This window comes from Symsagittifera roscoffensis, chromosome 1 (assembly GCF_963678635.1).
Source record: "Symsagittifera roscoffensis chromosome 1, txSymRosc1.1, whole genome shotgun sequence".
In the NCBI taxonomy this organism is placed as follows: Eukaryota; Metazoa; Xenacoelomorpha; order Acoela; family Convolutidae; genus Symsagittifera; species Symsagittifera roscoffensis.
The window spans coordinates 92,428,174-92,447,711 of NC_087062.1; the positions used below are offsets into that span (position 1 = coordinate 92,428,174).

The 19,538-nt window shown below is 35.9% G+C and overlaps 2 protein-coding genes across 2 annotated transcripts in view; both read right to left on the reverse strand.

Moving 5' to 3' along the window:
- LOC134840730 (alpha-2Db adrenergic receptor-like) overlaps nucleotides 1-14,785 on the reverse strand; it is a gene marked incomplete at its 5' end in the record, with an annotated part of 87,252 nt that extends 72,467 nt beyond the window's left edge. The window contains 1 exon segment of the mRNA XM_063856744.1: nucleotides 14,346-14,785. Within this exon segment, the coding sequence (XP_063712814.1) occupies nucleotides 14,346-14,785 (440 nt within the window).
- The window catches only part of LOC134852404 (protein dopey-1-like), a 247,182-nt gene that overhangs the window by 165,033 nt on the left and 62,611 nt on the right, over nucleotides 1-19,538 (reverse strand). The gene's annotated exons all lie outside the window — the stretch shown is intronic.

A 19,538-nucleotide genomic window follows, 5' to 3' on the forward strand; every position in this document is an offset into this window, starting at 1 on the left:
ATTGGCTCGAAATATCCACATTATAATCACATTTACATCGCTGGCATTTTTGCAGAATCCACTAAAAATGCAGAACCAGCTAAATAATGCGGAGCCAGCTAAGCATTGAGTCCATATTATTGTTGCAACTTTTGAAGAAAACGGAATGTTTATGCTTGGTGTGGTTTTTTATTCAGTCAATTTTCGCTGATCTAAATGATAGCTTTCAACAAAATTTTTTATACCCATTGAAGGTTTCGACTTCCTGAATTCAAATTTAAAAATATATATTTTACCTCCGATTATTTTTTGTAAAGTTCTGGGAGTTTGAAAATTGCCAAATTGGCCATGTTCTAGACTAAATTATGCGCGCTTTGAACAATTTATTCATACTGATGAGACCGTAACGCGAATTATTTATGCGTGGCAAATTATCTCGCACAACAAAATCGTTCCATTATGAATTGAGGCTAGCTAATCGGATCGGTCGTATTAATTTCATGCGACTCAATATTTCACACTTTGATATTGTTCAAAACTTATAGATTTTCAATACTTTCTTTTCTCAAAAACTATTCGATATGAATTAAGGGGCAGTCAGAACATTCAGGGATTTGCCCTGATATACGAGCAGTCTTGTTTTGCTAAAATCGATTGTTGCCGATTTTTCGATACAAAAACTATGCCCGCAAAATTAGCAATTATTTGTTGATTCCGCAAACATTTAGTCAGTGGATTCCACCTGCAATCTTAGAAAAGTTTAAAGACTTGTAGACGGATTTCAAGAGAAAAAACGCACCAAACAGTGGGGTTTAATGGAACCCCTGAGCTTAGAACGAAAAAAAAACACATTTCACCGTCAATCTGTCTCCAGGAAATCGACAGTAGTTTTCCAATTTCCAACATTTTTAAGCGTAGCAAAAATTACCTTTCTATTATCTTTCTAGAAATTGCGCGTGAGACTAAGTTTTTGATTTAAGTCCAGTTTTTTAACCAAAAATTGTTTCAGATACAGTAGTAAAGCAGTAAAAGCAGTTCTTTAAAAAGCGGTCAACACATAATTTTGCTGTAATACAGGTTGTTTAATTTGATTTGAATCATTTTAAATGGCTCTTTTTAGGCTTTTATACTTATCTAAAGGACGTTTCTTTTTCGGACAAATATACTTAAAAAAAGAAAGTATAACAATGATATTTTCATCAGTCTTAAAAGGCAATTTCAAAAACAATTGTTTTTTCCTGTAATTGACAATTATAATCAAAAAATTATTTGTTTCCTTTGTTAGTTTTTAATCGTCTTTTCTTTCCATTTTTCTTTCTTCAATGCAAACCTAAATGAGTGATGACCACTTCGGCACCAACAAAAGTAGTCGAAATTTTACTACGTCTGTCATTTTATTAGGGCTGACGAGTTCAAAAAATTATCCATTGAATTCGATGCGGGCTGGCTTTGTTTTCATATTCAGACATTTTTTGATATCTTTTTGATATACATTGATTTTTTTTCTGTTTCTACATTGAAGCGTTGAACTGAAAACAAAACAAGACAGCTCGTATCCGGGCGAAGCCCTGAATGTTCCAACTGCCTTTTAAGGTTAATGGAGCAGTAGTAACATCAAAAAATTAAATGTAGTAAAATAAAATGAAAAAAAAGTCCAATAATTTTTTTTTATGAAATCATCACCCCACACGCCATATAAAGTACAAAAGAATAGATTTAGCGCATTGTAACATATCAATTATGGCAAATATGCTTCTTTCAACCATTTTGGAACGATTTTAAAGACGGATTAAATCTCCGCTTACGCGTTAATAGCGCGAAATATATTGCGCGTTAGTTGTCCCAAATTGGCCGAAATGACAATCTTTAAACTCCCATAAATTTACGAAAAATGATCACAGGTGAAATATCTTTTCAAGTTTGAGCTCAGGACAACAATAGCTTTCGAATGATCTAAAAAAAATTCCATCAAAAATGGCTAGTTAAAAAGTCAAAATTTGTCCGAAAGTAACGGAATATTTGTGCTCGGGGTGGGTTTTTTTTTCTTCAGACAAATTTCGACTTTTTAACTAGCCATTTTTCACGGAACGTTTTTATATCATTCAAAAGGTATTGTTGTCCTAAGCTTAAATTTGAAAAGATATTTCACCTGTGATCATTTTTGGTAATGTTATGGGAGTTTAAAGATTGCCATTTTGGCCAATTTGGGACAATTAACGCGCGATATATTTCGCGCTATTAACGCGTAAGCGGAGATTTAATCCGTCTGAGAAATCATTCCAAATTGGTTGAACGAAACTTATTTGCCATAATTGGTTAGTTACAATGAGCGAAATCTATTCTTTTGTACTTTATATGGCGTGTGGGGGGATGATTTTCATTGAAAAAATTTCAAATTTTAGAAAAAAAAATTTTCATTTTATTTTATTTAATTTTTTAAAGTTATTACTGCTCCATAAACCTTAAAAGGCAGTCGGTCGGAACATTCAGGGCTTCGCCCTGATACGAGCAGTATTGTTTCTTTTAGTTTTCAAGCGTTATTATTCAGATTTTTTATATATTTCAACTGGAAATTTAAGCGTACCGCATTGAAGTTTCATGCTTCAGAATCAATAATATTGATTTTTTGTCTAAATTGTTTCAAAATAGATTATGAGGTTACTAATTTTCCCAACTATATTGGAGCAAAAACTCGATTCAAGTGTGAGAGAGGTGGGTGGTGCTTGTCACGATATGAGCGGGGAAGATGGAGGGGCGTTATAGGGAAGCGGGAGGGGGGTTAAGTGGACGGAAAAAAAGGCGCTGAGCATGATACTGTACAGTTTTCGATCTGGTTTGAGTATTTCTGCAAAACATTTCGAGTAAAAAAATTATTTTTCCAAAAAATGCAATTTCATGGACTTTATGAATACAAAATAATCAATCTGAAAATATGTTATAAGTAATTTTCTTTATTCAAATTGATTATATTGGAGAAAAAATTTATTATGTGGTCCAATTACCCCAACATAGTCAATTATAGTGACAATTTTCAGAAAATGAAAACCCGTTTTTATCGATTTTTATCCATTAAACTTTGATGCGTGCTGGCTTTGTTTTCATATTCAGAATTTTTTTGATATCTTTTTGATATACATTGAGTTTTTCTGTGGCTACTTTGTCGCGTTGAACTGAAAGTAAAAACAATTTTCACCTGCAACAATTTTTTAAAAGATTACTTTGAGGGTTTCTCTGTGTGGTGGTAGTGAGCAGACCACCTAAGATAGAGGACGTTATACCATATTATTATAAACGTTAGAGATCATTTGAATAACACTAATTAAAGACCTATCAATCATGTCGATTGTTTTAACAGCTTGATGGTGCTAAAAACTAAGACTCACTCTTCGTTAGCTATTGCAAGATTATAGTTATCATCTATTCATTGATCCGTTTCTGCTTACTAAACTTTACTCTTAATTCAACTATATTATTCGTCTAGTTTTCAGATAAGTTGTAGGGATTATCACATGGCGCAGCCAGCAGTTTCTTCTTCTGAAGATAGGACGGAACTAATAGGAGTCCTTTCATTCTGGGGTAAACCGTCAGCCGAACCTCCTTATCCTCGGGAGGTGTGGATAGGCCAATTTTTCCTCGCCGTATCACTCAAGGAAAATTGTGAACCGAATATTCTACTTACAGAACTGGCAGCGGTACACGACGACCCCCCACCAAGACCTGAACCGATTCCAAATTCAGAAACGACGGAAGAAGCGGATAGCAGAACCGCAAGAAATGAAGCGGCACTCAGGAAAACAAGCGAAGCGAACGAAGAACGAAGAAAGAAGGGACCCAAAATAATTCCAAATGTATACTATCAAGAAGCAGATGCAAGGATCAAGTCGAGGTTATTCTTCGCCTTGGGAAACGAAGGGAAGAAAAGATTCCTCCAACAACATGCACATGTCAACCTAAACACAGTAAAATTCAAATTTTTTCACGACGCTTGCGAACTACTATTCAAATGTGAAAAGAATTGTATCATCGAAAGGATGCAAATCTACAACGTATCACACGGGGACAGGGAAAGCCTCGAATCATTTTATCTTTGCCTAGCAGGACAAGCTTCAAAATGTGGATGGACAAAGGACATAGAGAAGGAAGTCATTCGCGACATATTTATTGCAAAAATGAGATTCTCTGACATACAAAGAGAACTTTGCATTAGACCAGGAGCCACAGTAGATGATACCCTCAAATCGGCATTGCTTCAGGAGAAGGGATACGTGACAGCGAACACTCTCCAAAATCAGACCCATCTACAACGAGCAATTCAGCGAACTTCACAAACTCATCCAACCAGTTTCGGGTTAAACAAGAACCACTGATGTCCATCCAATCGAAGAACAATGTCCAAAACAGAATGAACAAAGCGCTAGGGAAAGGAAATTTCAAACCCAAAAACCAGCAAGACCAGTCGAACACTCAATCTAAACCATGTTATTTCTGTGGAAGAAGATTCACACCTGAACAAAAATCTAAATGCCAAGCCAGAGGAGCAACATGTAGAACTTGTGGGGAAAAGGGACATTTTGCGAAATGCTGCAACAGTAATCAAGTTGCCAATGTCGAACAACCAGATCCGGACGAAGAAGAGGACTGCAATTTCATAGAATCAGACAGTGAAGAGAACTACTCAGTCCTAAAAATTTCGGAAACATCATTACAAACGGAAACAGTCAAGAATCTATAAGTAATCAACTCTGCAACCGGAAAACTAAGAGTCTAAGAACAACGCTAAAAACAAGAGGTTCGCTATTTTGCGCCACTATTGACACTGGAAGCCCAGCATCATTTGTAAACAAACGTACAGCAGAAACTCTGTTACAGAAAGATCCCAACGCAAAGATTATATCATTAGATAAGAATCCGTTATCAACAACGTACGTGGATTACAACCATAAACCGATAAAATTCTTCGGAAAACTAGAAATCGATATCTACTCAAATGGATGGAAACAATACGGAGCAAAATTTTTAATATCCGAGAATAGAACCAGATGTCTATTAGGTTTAGACATCCAACCAGAACTGGGGATAGTAACAACTCAACTCAACAAGTAAATACAATTTCAGAAGAGCAAGAAAATGAATCAGCCGAATCGATTTTCTGGAAGAATAAAATCACTAAGAAATACAATGATGTATTCTATAGATTGGGGCGCTCAAAGAACCACAAGGTATTCACTTCATTCAAATCACAATTGATTCCAATTCAGCAAAAAGGCAGAAGAGTTTCAATCCATATTCAAACCAAAGTGGGAGCAGAAATTAAGAAACTCATAAGAGAAGGCCACATAGTAACACTTGATAAATGCACAAGTGATCATTTCGTAGCTCCTGTAGTCATATTAGCAAAAAAGCACGGCACAGTGAAATTAGCAATGGACGCAAAACCAATGAATTCACAGATTTACAAAAACAAGTTTCAGATGCCAAATCTACTAGAACTCCTCGACTCAGCAGCTCAAATAATCACAGCCAAGACAGAGGGCACGGTCTGGTTTACGTCTCTAGATCTAAAGTACGCATTTAGCCAACTCCCGTTAGACGAATCCGTGAGCAAACACTTCAGTGTCGTATGCGCGGGGAATTCACCGGAACATACAGATTCAAAACTGGATTTTATGGACTAACAGACATGCCAAAGGAATTTCAGAAGGCAATGGACAGCACAATCCAAGGAATTCAAGGAGTTTTCTGTTTCCTAGATGATATCCTAATAGTATCAAAAGTTCAGTTACGAAACACAATAAAACAGTTGACAAAGTTCTGTCAAGATTAGACAAAGAAGGATTTGCACTAAAACTCAGCAAATGTGAATTTTCAATAACTAAATTAATCTGGCTGGGATTCGAGATAGATGAGACAGGAGTGAGACCAAAACACTCGAAGATAGAAGCAGTAATGGCACTACAACCGCCAAAATCTCTAAAACAACTGAGCTCATTCATGGGCATATTAAATCACATGTCCAGATTCATACCCAACCTCCAAAAACACACCGAACCACTCCGACAATCACTGAAGGCGGATAACAAAGAAAAATTCATTTGGAGTGAAGAAGCAAACAATGCATTCCAAAAAACCCTTGAACACATCGCTAATATAACAAAAATGCATCATTATGATGCCACCAAACAATGCAGGATCAAGTGTGACGCCAATCACTGAGGATTGGGGGCTGCGTTAGAGCAAGAGTTGAACCAGACAAATGGGTACCAATCGCACTCACTTCAAGATTTTTAAATGCAGCTGAACAAAAGTACAGCATTAACGAGCTCGAGCTACTCGCGGTGGTATGGTCATGTGAATTCTCTAGAAATTACTTATTGGGGAACCAATTCCAAAAATTAACCGACCACAAGGCCATAGTCACAGCATTAACAGAAAATCGGGGCAACAAAACATATCAATCCAGACTGACCAGATGGGCAGACAGAATGCTACCATTCGAATATACAATTTCTCACATCGCAGTAGCTAAAATAGGAATGGCAGATTACTTATCAAGAAGTCCTGAATTTGAGGCACCACCTACTTCAAAATAGGATGAACAGTTTGTAGTTAAAGCCATCGAAAACTTTGATGAGGCATGCAGGGTGATCAACACTCCAGCGCCGACCGAAGAAATCGGAAAAATTCAATTATTCAAGGTCCATCTAGAGAAAAACAGGATAAATTCAAAGAAATTCATACTAAATGGGAAGGGGAACAAAGCAAAACACCCAGTTTCCAAAACACCGCAAGGGGGCGTCGATATTTCGTACAAAAAATTTATCCAATCAGATCTTCGATGCATAACCGCCAAAACTAATAAAACATCCGATACGGAAGGAACAAGTATTAACCAATCAGGATTAGATATGCAAATGTTCACACATCCGCAAGAGAGCGCATCGTCATGCGGAACTTACACTAACCAATCAGATCAATTTATGCAAATTCACATCCCTCAAGTACAGATCGAAAATCTATGCAGCAAAATCGCCAACCAATCAAAACAAGATATGCAAATGCACAACTCACCACGAGAGGGCGGAAATTCATGCGGTGAAATTTCAAACCAACCAGATTCGTCAAATTTTAATTTGTTCACAACATCGTCAAATCTAACCAGTTCACCACGAGAGGGCGTCGTAACAAACTTCAACCAATCAGAGGCAGCGGAGTTATATTCAGCAAAAATATACAGAAATCATTGTCCCCGACTTTAAACTTAAACCCCATCAACTCAAATAAAATCAAAATCAATTCAACAATACAAAATTTTCAGAGGGTCAACATGATAGCAGACAAAGTTGAAAAGAAGAAAACACAAGAAGCTCCAGTGATCACACACAAGAAATCCTTCACCACAGGCCTTCATAACATACTCGACGCGGACCTATTGGGGGAGCTCACGACAGAAGACAGCCAATTAGGACAACTAAGAAAACTCATCTTAGCGAAAGATAGAGAAGGATTCTTGAGACTGGGCAGCTATGGCAAACTTTTGGGACGACGCCTCAGTAATCAACGACTGCATCATTATTGACAATAGAGTGGCAATCCCAACATGTCTGAGGAAAGCAGTAATGGCCCGATTCCATAGAACACACCCAGGACAGGAGGCAATGGTGGACGGGGCACAATATCTGTGGTGGCCGAAAATGCATAGGGAGATCATTGACTTATGCCAATCCTGCAGATCATGTTCAGCGTATGGTAAAAACCTTAAAACGTCAAAAACATTCAATTCGGCAGAACATTTACCAGAATTATCAGAGGTGAACGAGGAATTACAAATAGACCTTGCTGGCCCAATATTCGACTCTAAGGGAAAGAAACTATTTATAATAGTCGCTATTGACCAGTTTTCGAAATACCCATCTGCCACGATCACCAGGAAGTCAGGGAGCAAAAAAATACTCAAACTCTTGAAAAACTACACACACGAACATAGCATACCAATGAATTTAAGGACAGATCAATATTCGGGATTTAAAAATGCGAAACTAGCAGAATTTTGTAAATCGAAGGGAATAAATCAAATCTTTTGTCCAGTAGGAGACCACCGGTGGTGTGGATTAGTAGAAAGATGTATCCAAACCATAAAAAAAAAACTAGGCACAATGCATTTGGACCCAAATTTTTTGGACATACAAACAGCAGTCAAGTCAATTTTGGAAGATATTCGAATTTCACGTCACAGCATTCTTAAGAAGTCACCTTTCGAACTTCATTTCGGACGGAAACCGAATACAGAATGGTCTAGTTTCAGGGATAAACTAAAATGTTCGTTAAATCTAGATCAACAGAGACTGGAAAGATCCCTACTGAAGCCGGAGGAAATGCGAGAATCAGCAGACTCAAGAACTAGAATGAAGGTGGTGAAGAAAGGAATGGTAAGCAGAGACGTGTCACCAAAATTGAAGAGGAATGAAGAAGAGCCAGAAAGTATTAGGGCATTGGAAAATCTGACAAAGCAGCATCGGACTGGAAATTACACAGAAGACATCTCACACACAAGGAGGGATCCGAGGCATGAAAGAAACCGACCGAAAGAAACCCATTACTAGCAGCAAGCCTCAGAAGCGAGTTGAACCAAGGAACTCTAAGATTCAGAGTAGAACAGGAGGTGCCAGAGCACAGGACAAAAACAAGTAACCTAGAATTCGATCCTATTCACTATCCGGCGAAAGTAGTGGTATATCGGAAAATTTTAGACAGGAAATCGGGACGTCCTTTATTCAAGCGGTTTAATGGGAAAATTGTCAAAGTCACTAACAATACTTACATTACTGAAAATGGGAAGGTAATTAGGAAGAACCACATAACACTTAAACCGAAATTCAAGTCAGCATATTGTTCAGATTTAGGTAAAAAGACACCAGCCGCAAGCACACCGAGGAAACCATTACACCAGTGCAGCTCAAGTGGAACAAACAGACCGGTTCACATATTGCCGAGACCAGATGTCTCGCCGGTTTCAACGTCAACAGAATATTCAGACACGGAAAACATGACATTGGACAGGCCATTTGAGAGACTGGACAGACTACAAGCGAAGACAATGAAGTTATATTCCTCATTGACGAAGATTGCGAAAAAAAAATCCGCCAACTTTAGCTTCCAGATATATAGCATCGCCAAATGTACTTAAACAAGTACCAAGTGGTGGGGTAATCTACCTAACTATGTCATCAAGCAGCTCTCCAGAACACGAGGTGCAAGTAATACCACCAGTAGAAAAGAAATTAGATGCACAGTCGACAGAAGAATGTCCAATTTCCATAATACCGGTCGCAACAAAAGAAACGCAAGTTGCGAATCAGATGAAAGAAAGCACAAACTGTCCAATTCCCTCAGTACCGACAACAGAGAAGGAGAAGAAGCAAAGCAATACGGAGGAAACTCAGAATACGGCAGTAACGGAGAAGTCAAATACTTCACAGAACAAGGAAGAAAAAACGGACGGAAAGATGGGGACAACATCAGAAACAACGGGAAAAAAATTGGAGGAAAATAAACCAGCAGATAAAAGGAAACCAGAGAAGAAAAGGGAGAAAAGAAACGGCGAAGGCGATAGTGACTCACAAGTATCGAACAATTCAAGGTCGTCGGGCAAAAGCAAGCGGCAGACACAATTCTTTGGAAGCCCACTAAAACATTCGGTCAAAAACATAGAAGAAAAACAGGGGCTACAAACAATTCCAATTTCACCAGGGGATATTCCGTCATCATCAGGAAATACACCGTCACCATCACCGAGGAGGAAGCTAAGAAGACCAACATTCACGACTAGCAAGTTGGAACTAGCACAAGGAAACAAAACTTAATGAACAAAAACTTTTAAACTTATTGACTGAACTTGTTTATTGTGAAGGTGAATTTGTGAAAGAATTTCAAACGTTGTTGAAATTTTCTAGAGGGGGAAATGTGGTGTTAGTGAGTAGACCACCTAAGATAGAGGACGTTATACCATATTATTATAAACGTTAGAGATCATTTGAATAACACTAATTAAAGACCTGTCAATCATGTCGATTGTTCTAACAGCTTGATGGTGCCAAAAACTAAGACTCACTCTTCGTTAGCTATTGTAAGATTATAGTTATCATCTATTCAGTGATCCGTATCTACTTACTAAACTTTACTATTAATTCAACTATATTATTAGTCTAGTTTTCAGATAAGTTCTAGGGATTATCACACTCTGAAAACTGTTATGGAGCAACCTGTTTCACACATTTTGTTTGAAAAACTTGATTTAAAGACGAATTTTGTTGCTCGAGGGATCATGTTTTATTAATTACTAGATCTAAATAAATGCTTTGCTGTTTTCAATTTTTTTTTTAAAATCGACTAAAAATCGGCGATTATATTTTCACAAATTTTTCAGCAAGAAAAGCATTTTATTTGATATAGGTTTTGTAATACGTTGACTAAGCATCAAAAGTGTTTTGAAGAAAACTTCAAGCAAGTGGAATTTTGTTGAAGATTTTTAAGGTTCTAATTTGTGAGTGAGACATTTTGCATCCATTTTATTTGAAACTTTACCTCGTTGTTACTTTAGCCAAGAATTTCACGAAAAACTAAGATTAAAAAATCACTTTCATTCGAACTGGCCCATAACAAAAGCAGCTTCTCAGTCGGTGTGGAGAAAATAAATATGAATCTAAAAATGAATTTAAAATCAAAAACTATATTGGAGTATTTGGCTGATTCACGTCTTCATTCGGATACAAGCAGGCTTCCTTTTGGTAATTTAATTATTTTGTGATTTACCAATAATAGGCACTAATTCCCAGCTTTTGTTTCAATGATCTTAAACTCACTCATTGCCAGTATCAAAAAAGCTCAAAAGATTTACATAAACGCAGTCGTTTTTATCAAAAGTGCTCAAAAGATTTGCATCAAAAGTAGACATTTTCATCAAAGTTTTATAGGCTTTAAAAATGCGTAAAAGCATTTGCATAAAAAGCAGACACTTTCATCAAAAATTTATAAAAAGACGCATAAATTTTTTTGAAAATTTGATAGTCGAAAGGATTTAGTACTTGGGCGATTGACTAAACGGGTCTCCAAATAAATAAAACATAGCAAATGCTTGTTTTTCAATTAATTGCAAGAGTTTTTTTAATCAAAATTTTATCGGGCGAAACTTTTAGTCTAAAATATATTTATTTAAACGTTTAAGGGACTGAGTTTACAACAATTTAGTGATTGCAAATACAGTCACCTGCCAAAAATTGTTTTTTTTTTACTTTTCAAGCATGAAATGAACGAAAGTTGTTTCTCGTCTGAACAGTTTTTCTAGAACTACCAGAGTTATGCGATTGAAATTTTGACATATAAGTAACGAAACATTTTTTTGAAGACTATAGCCGTATAAATCGCAGTGAAAATGCTTTTAAGGCGTCGTATGGTCATTTAATCAGATGTAGAGAGGCGTTCTTAATGCCAAAAAGTCTCCGTAAACAATAGATGCAGTTTGAAACTTTGGACTTAACAGTATTCTCTAAAAAGCTAAGGAATTGAAATAGTCCCTCATATAGAAAATTGAACTGAACACTTGGTTTAGCTTTCAGTCAGAATTTGTTAATCAGAATAATCAGCAATTTGTTCAGTAAAATACCAAAATCTGAGTCAACTTTTATTTCATAGCTGAGCTGTATTTTTTGTATTCCTTTTTAAGTATAGAGAACTTATTTGAGGACCTGGCTTGTATTCGTAGCTTTCCAACAAATACTTTCAAAACCAAAGTTTCATAACCTCTTGGTAAATGGCCAGACTACAACGCCTGCTTACAAACACTTTTTGTTCCGACTTTCGATACGAAAGAAACGGAATATTTGTGCTCGGGGAATTTTTTGATTCGTGGGGAATTATCCCGGGCAACAAAACTGTTCCAAATTGAATTGAGGGTAGATAATTGGTCGTATTTATTTCGTACGACTCAAAATTTTACACTTTGATATTGTCCAAAGTGCATAGGTTTTGAGTATTTTCGTTTCCCAAAAACTGTTCGCATGAAGTAAGGGACAGTCAGAACCTTCAGGGCTTTGCCCTGATATACGAGCATTCTTGTTTCTTCCGACTTTCGTAACGAATGGTTTTTTTTCTTCAGACAAATTTCGACTTTTTAACTAGCCATTTTTGACGGAATTTTTTTATATCATTCAAAAGGTATTGTTGTCCTGAGCTTAAATTTGAAAAGATATTTCACCTGCGATCGTTTTTCGTAAAGTTATGGGGGTTTAAAGATTGCCATTCTAGCTAACTTGGGACAATTAACGCGCGATATATTTTGCACTATTATATCTGCACTATTATAACTTGCAACGAATGATTTCAAAAAAAATTCAAATTTTAGAAATTTTTTTTTCATTTTATTTAAATACATTTAATGTTTTTATGATATTACTGCTCCATAAAGCTTAAAAGGCAGTCGAAACTTTCAGGGCTTCGCCCTGATACGAGCAGTCTTGTTTAAGTTTTTATATACGGTTTAGTGCTAAAACAGTTTCACCCATTATATGTTAAACTTTCATCCGCGAATCTCTTGTAGTCTTCGAGAAAACGGCACAAACGTGAAAGTCTTAGCTGATATCAACGCGTTGTTGTTCCGACTTTCGATACGAAAGTAACGGAATATTTGTGCTCGGGGTAGGTTTTTTTTTCTTCAGACAAATTTCGACTTTTTAACTAGCCATTTTTGACGGAATTTTTTTTATATCATTCGAAAGGTATTGTTGTCCTGAGCTCAAATTTGAAAAGATATTTCACCTGTGATCATTTTTCGTAAAGTTACGGTGGTTTAAAGATTGCCATTTTGGCCAATTTGGTGATCATTTTTCGTAAAGCTATGTGGGTTTACAGATTGCCATTTTGGCCAATTTAGGACAATTAACGCGCGATATATCTCGCGCTATTAACGCGTAAGCGGAGATTTAATCCGTCTTATAAATCGTTCCAAATTGGTTGAACGAAGCTTATTCGCCAAAATTGATTTGTTGCAAGTAGCAAAATCTATCCTTTTGTACTTTATATGGCGTGTCGGGGATGATTTCGTTTCATTTTGTTTTATTACTTTTAATTTTTTAATGTTCTTACTGCTCCATAAACCTTAACAGGCAGTCGGAACATTCAGGGCTTCGTCCTGATACGAGCAGTTTTGTTTTCTTTGCTCATTCTCTTTTTCCCAGATAGCCGAAATCAATTTTGTTCCCTGATAGCCAAAAAAAAAATCGATTCGCGTTAAGTCGAAAAATCAATCGCTGAAAAAAAGTAAATTCTATTTAATATATAATAAAGAAAGGCTTTTTCATTATAGCCGCTACCTCCAAATAAATTATAGACACAAAATAGAAAAAAATTAAGAAGGGAAGGGAATAGTTTATAAAATCGAGAATGCTATAGGCCTGTTTTTATTGGAAAGACTGAAACTGACTGTAGACGTAGAGATCTTATTTTGGACATAACTTTCGGCAACAGAGACAATTATTTCAAAAATTTAGACAATAAATCGACATTTTTACATTTTAACAGCGCGTGCTCCCCCCGTTTATCTTCAACTTGCTCTTATTTGAAGATTCGCTGGACAGCCGAAAAAATGGTTCTTTCCAGAAAGCTGAAAAAACTAATTATCAGATACTTGAAGAAAAATTTTTGTTCCCGGCTTAAGCTCACTAAAAATATGTTCCCAGTAAGCTGAAAAAATTGCAGTATTAGTATTCGCACGTTTATTCTATCTAAATCGTTGGAAACTATTACTCGACAAAAAAAAATGACTTTTTTGGATTTTTGGTGAACTTGAAATCGAAAAAATGGTAAAATAGTTAATCCGTCCAGAAAATCCCATAGTTTTACAAAAACTGATCTCAGTTGAAACAATTGCGTTCAATAAGTCACAAGATTAAATGAAAGTGAGCTTCTTATGTAGCCTAACAGAGGTAAACTTTTCAAACTGTATCAATAAGAGAAAATTGGTTGCCTCAGTTCAAATTGCAACAATTTAACTCGGCACTTGCGCTTTCATAGAACACCAAGAAACCAATAAACAAGAAACCAATAAAAAAATGTTCATATAAATTTGTATTCAAGCTTGCGCCCTACAAAATTGTATTAAACATTATAGTTTAACGTTATAAGAGCAGCAACTTGAGCAGCGACACTGAAGGCTATCCAGGCTGCTGAAAATGTCGCAAGCGATTTTTTAATTTTTGAGAAAGATATTGTTTCGGTATCGAAACACTGGCCTCTCGATTGAGAGATCGAGCCTCAAATGCCTCAAAACCGCTACCCTAACACAAAAATAAATCGAAAGAGAGTCACGAAATTACCTTTCGTAGGTTCATCAGCTTGCGAACTCGTTCATCCATTACGACATTTGAGCTCTTCGACTTTTGTTTCGACACTCCTGGGTTTGGCCCTTGAGTCCCCCCTCCCCCACTCTGCAGAACAATTTTCTTATTTTTGGACCACACGGCGGCGGCTCCTGTTGCTGATGAAATGTGACCAGACGCTTCCGCTTGATTTTCAATTGGGCCGCTGCCACTGAGCTTTGGTTGGTTGTTTGTGCAGTTGCTACTGAGACGCGCAGTGTCGACAGAATACGGACAGATCGGCTGGCCCGTTTGGCGGATGTTTTTCTCTCGCTTCTGGATGATTCGCAAAATTGCCGTGTAGAGAACTGTGGACACGAGTACAGGAACTAAGTAGAAGAGGACGAAACTCGAGTAGAATGAGACGAACTGTCTGTTCACGTGTACGTCCATTGTGTCTGCAAACAACACTAATCAGAAAAAGTCGAGGAAAGACGAAGCAACGAAACACGGATAGCTACACCCTTTGAAATTTGCCAGAAGACCCAAAAGCATTTGAAACCCTATAAAAACATCGAAAAGTTTTTCAGCAAATATCAAGTTTTGTAACAGCCATTATAACGTTTTTCAATGTGTTTAAATTATAAAAAAAATGTTTTGTCCTTTTTTGGTTAGCTTCATTGTCTGCTATTCAAAAATATTCCATAGAGAGTTTATTGGAGAGTTTTTGAAGTAAATAGCAAAGGCAGATAACCATTGTTTTGTTTTGATTTCGACAATTAGGAGGTATTGTCATTGCTCTATTATATTTCAGTAACCAAACAGCCCTCAAAAAACTAAAGCCCGTGTCATGATATCGCAACTACCAAGTATTCCAATTATAGTTTTTTTTTCTACGCCTGATATAAAAGCCTACACTACCCCATCTTTATAGGGCACGTCCTTATTTGACTTTCAGGGTATTGTGGCATGGAATATATTGCCCTGCCACTAGTTTATGATTTAGAATAATTTATTTGAGAGCAAATTTCCAATATTTAAAAAAATACATTGATGAAGGACTGGAAATGAAACGGCAGTAAAACCAGCGGAAAGATAAAAGCTACGAAGAAATTCAAGAAACAGCTGGCATAAAAATATTTTAGAAAAATCTACGTTGCAAAATTAGACAATCATAGCTTAAAAAACACAAAGAAATGCAGCAGAATTAGAAAGGAAAATCTTTTTTTTGTAAATCAGTCTACTACTGAACTACTTCTCTAAAAAATTTTTAATGCTAGCCGTGCCTGTGTTGAAGTACCTAAGTCTGATGTACCCTAGTGAAAGCTATTTCAATCGCTTTTTAAAGTGAAATTGTGTCTCTTAACCTTAAACTGCGATATCTCGGGCATTTCTTATTCAGTAGGAAACCAGAGCTGTGACTTCAAGTATCATATTGTTATTGATCCGTTTTTCGAAGAAAGTGACGGGATATTTGTGATCGGGGTTGTTTTTTTCTCCACGCCAGTTTTGGGTTTTTTCACAAGATTTGTTGACGGTATTTTTTAAATCTTAGATCTCCTGCGATCACTTTTGAAATTATTGTTCTAACTTTCGAAGAAAAAAAATTATGCTTGGGATGGTTTTTTTATTCACGAGGGGTTTCATAACTTTAGCGCGAGGGGTTTCATTACTTTATGAACGTTAAAGAGCAGTCGGTGCATCGCCCTTATATAAAAAATCTTTTTGTCTCTAGTATTTCTCAAATGAGTGTCAACTTTAAAACGTTATCCAGTGTTCTTATTTTCTAATTCCTTGAGCATATGTCGCGTAACGGCAACGGAGCTGTTAGCCTTCCTTTAATTTGTGCGATAATTACTTTTTGGAACGCTCGGCAGTTCGCTCAATCATTGGCTAAAATTACTCAAGTAAAAGGGTCGTTACCAGGTGTAAAAGATGCCATCACATCAGGTTAAGAACTGTTAATTAGCATAAAGTAACAAAAATAGTTAAATAAGATAGATGAAAGTCGTTCCACTCGAAGACCACTCGAAAATTGGAAAAGAACTTTGGATTCGGGGCGTTGTTTTTCCAGCCAGTTTTGGCTACCAGTACGAAGCCAAACTGTGCACTGGATAGGCGCACAATTTGGTGTTTTATGTCTCTGGAACCCAGATTTAAGCTTTTACACAAGTTAAAATTCTGTAGGAACGACAAAGAAATCCGCACTGACAAAAATGGTTTCAAATTTATTTAAATTGATTTTCAATTGATTTTAAATTGATCCAAATCGATTAACAAAGTACATTTTACGAGCTGAAAGAGATATTTGGTCGGTTTAAATTGTTATTTTCTGAAAGTTATGGATCAATTTAAGCGTCTGAAAAATCGAGTGAAACCAATTTGAATGAACTTTTTGGCTCACTAAAATCCATCAGAATCTCACAAAGGTCAATTTTTATCCTTTTAAAAATACCCATGACCAGATCAATTTTAGAGTCTATAAATTGGTTTAAAATCAAGAAAATGGTCGATATAAATCAAATTTTGAGCTAAAAAACATGCAATTAAATTGTACAAAATTATAAACGTAAAAAAGATTTGAGCAAAACTCTTTGCAATGAGTCTTTTTACTAGACTACCAGACGCTATATATGTAAAATTAAAAATGATTGAGAGTGAATGAATGCAACCCAAATGCAAAACTGATGAAATCGAAAAGTTCGGAAAAAAATCTATTTAAATCGGTTTAAATCCCTTTCAATTCCCTAAAAAACAACCTTAATTTAATCTACATACACTGCTACACAAAAATATATCGTAATCCTTTTTTGTCAGTGAGGGAAACGAAAGAACAAAAGAAGAACAAAGAGAGCGTCCTTGTTGCGGAATCCGCTGTCAATTTAAAAAAATACACAGTTTGGCCTCGTAAAGGCTTAAAACAAAGCATGTAGGGATCAAGTATGGTGCCATAGAAAAAGCTTTTTGATTGCAAACCGAATTTAACAAAAGAAATCTCTATTCCTATCGGCTGCATTTAAAACGTTGTTTTTGCTAACTAACCATTTTTTTCCTCGTTGTGTTTTTTTCTAATATAGTCACCCTTTGGCTGTAAATTTAATATGAAGATGAAAAAAAAAAGAAATTGAAAAAAATCGACACCTCTAATTCAGTTTCATTTGAAATCTTTTCTGTAATTTTGAACTTTTTCGTGAATTATCGTAATATCCGAGCATTTTCTAGTGGTTATCTTTGTTGAAGTTGATTTTGTCTGAAAATTAGCCAGCAAGAGGCCGTAATTACTTTAGGCTCTATCGAGAGTAACTGCAACAGAAATCATGATTAGTGGCAATTGGGACGAAAACTTTAGTAGGCGGAAATTACATGAAATTGGAAGCAATGATTGCATGTTAAAACAGAGAAGGGTGAAACTCATAAAATCAATGATCATAATAAAATCATAGCAAACTTGCAAAATTTTTGGAAATTTTCGGACCCATTTATTTGGATTTTTTTTTTCATATTCTCCAAAACTTTAAATCTGAGATTGATGATTCAATCAAAAGAACGTGTTTTGTGGATCTTCACCGCTTAAGCTGCTGCGGCCTAATTTTTTGGCTCTAAAACACAGAAACCTGAAAAAAATGAGACAAATTTTGATTGCCAAAAAAATGAGCAGTTTCATGTTACTTAACATCATTCAACCCAGTTAAGTTTAAAAAATGACTCAAGCGTTGGTTTGTCTGTATGTGTATGGTTGTGTGCTTCAGAAATAGTTCGTTCAACTATTATTCCGATTGAATCAAACCAGCTGATTTTTTATTTCGTTGTAGGCACCAGATGATCTACGTAAAACTCAAACCGGTCTATTGCTTAAAGAATGAAAAATCATGCAAAATTACAAATTTTTGTGGTTCTAAGGTCCCTTTGCAGCTTGGTGGTTAGATATACCCACGTAACCTTAAGGGAAATTTTTTTTCTCCTTAATTTCTTGAATTAGGATCCCTTGAAAATCGACAAAACTCAAACTTTATAAATTTTTGAGTTTAATAGGATTGTGAAAATTTGAGAGGTCGTTAATTTTTGATATACTTTTAATTATTTTTGAGAGATACTATCAGTATTCGTTAGTAGGTAAAATTTTCACAAACGCTTAACCGTTACGTTACTTCTTTATAGGGGTGGCGATTCGCTAGTATGTACCACAGGGGCAAAAGAAGGAAATAATTTTTTTCTTGTTGCGTTTTTGATGTTTTTAAAATATCGATCAAAGGAGCCCCAAATCATTCTTATTCAATTTTTACTGTGAGCATCAATTAGTTCGAGTTGTTATTTTGTGCTGCTTGGAAACCTCCAAATTTTAATGCTACAGCAGTTTTATCAGGCAACTTATTGTTAAATTTTCCAACGTACACAGCAAAACTTTGGAGGAAAAAATCTCGAAAAAACTGCACAAAAAAATAGCGGCTATTTTTTTTAAAACTTTCGTAATTCAGCGAAACAGTACCTAACGTTAAAATTCTTCCATTTTTTGAAAAAATAACACACTTAAACAAATTGAACAGATTGTTCGTATCAAGGCCAAGCCTTGAATGTTTCGAGTGCCTTTTAAGGTCTATGGAGCAGTAATAACATGAAAAAATGAATGTAATAAATATAAAAATGAATTTTTTTCTAATTTGGGAATTTTGTGATAAATATCCACTCACACGCCATATAATGCACAAAGTGATAAACTCCGCTCCTACTAGCAAACCGATTATGGCAAATAAGCTTCCTTCAACCAATTTGTAACGATTTCTATGACGGATTAAATCTCCGCTTACGCGTTAAAAGCGATAAATCTATCGCGAGTTAATTGTCCCCAAATAGCCAAAATGGCGACCTTTAAAACCCCATAACTTCACAGGTATAACTTCACACAAAAAAATCACAGGTCAAATATCTTTCAAATTCAAGCTCAGGACAACCATAATTTTTGATTGATATAACAAATTCCGTCAAAAATGGCTAGTTAAAAAGTCGAAACTTGTCTGAAAGAAAAAACCATCTCGAGCACACACAAGTCGGAACAAACAAGTGTGCTCGTATATCAGGGCAAAGCCCTGAAGGTTCCGACTGTCCCTAACTTCATACGAACAGTTTTTGGAAAAGAAAATACTGAAAACCTATGCATTTTGGACAATATCTAAGTGTAAAATTTTGAGTCGCACGAAATGAATACGACCAATT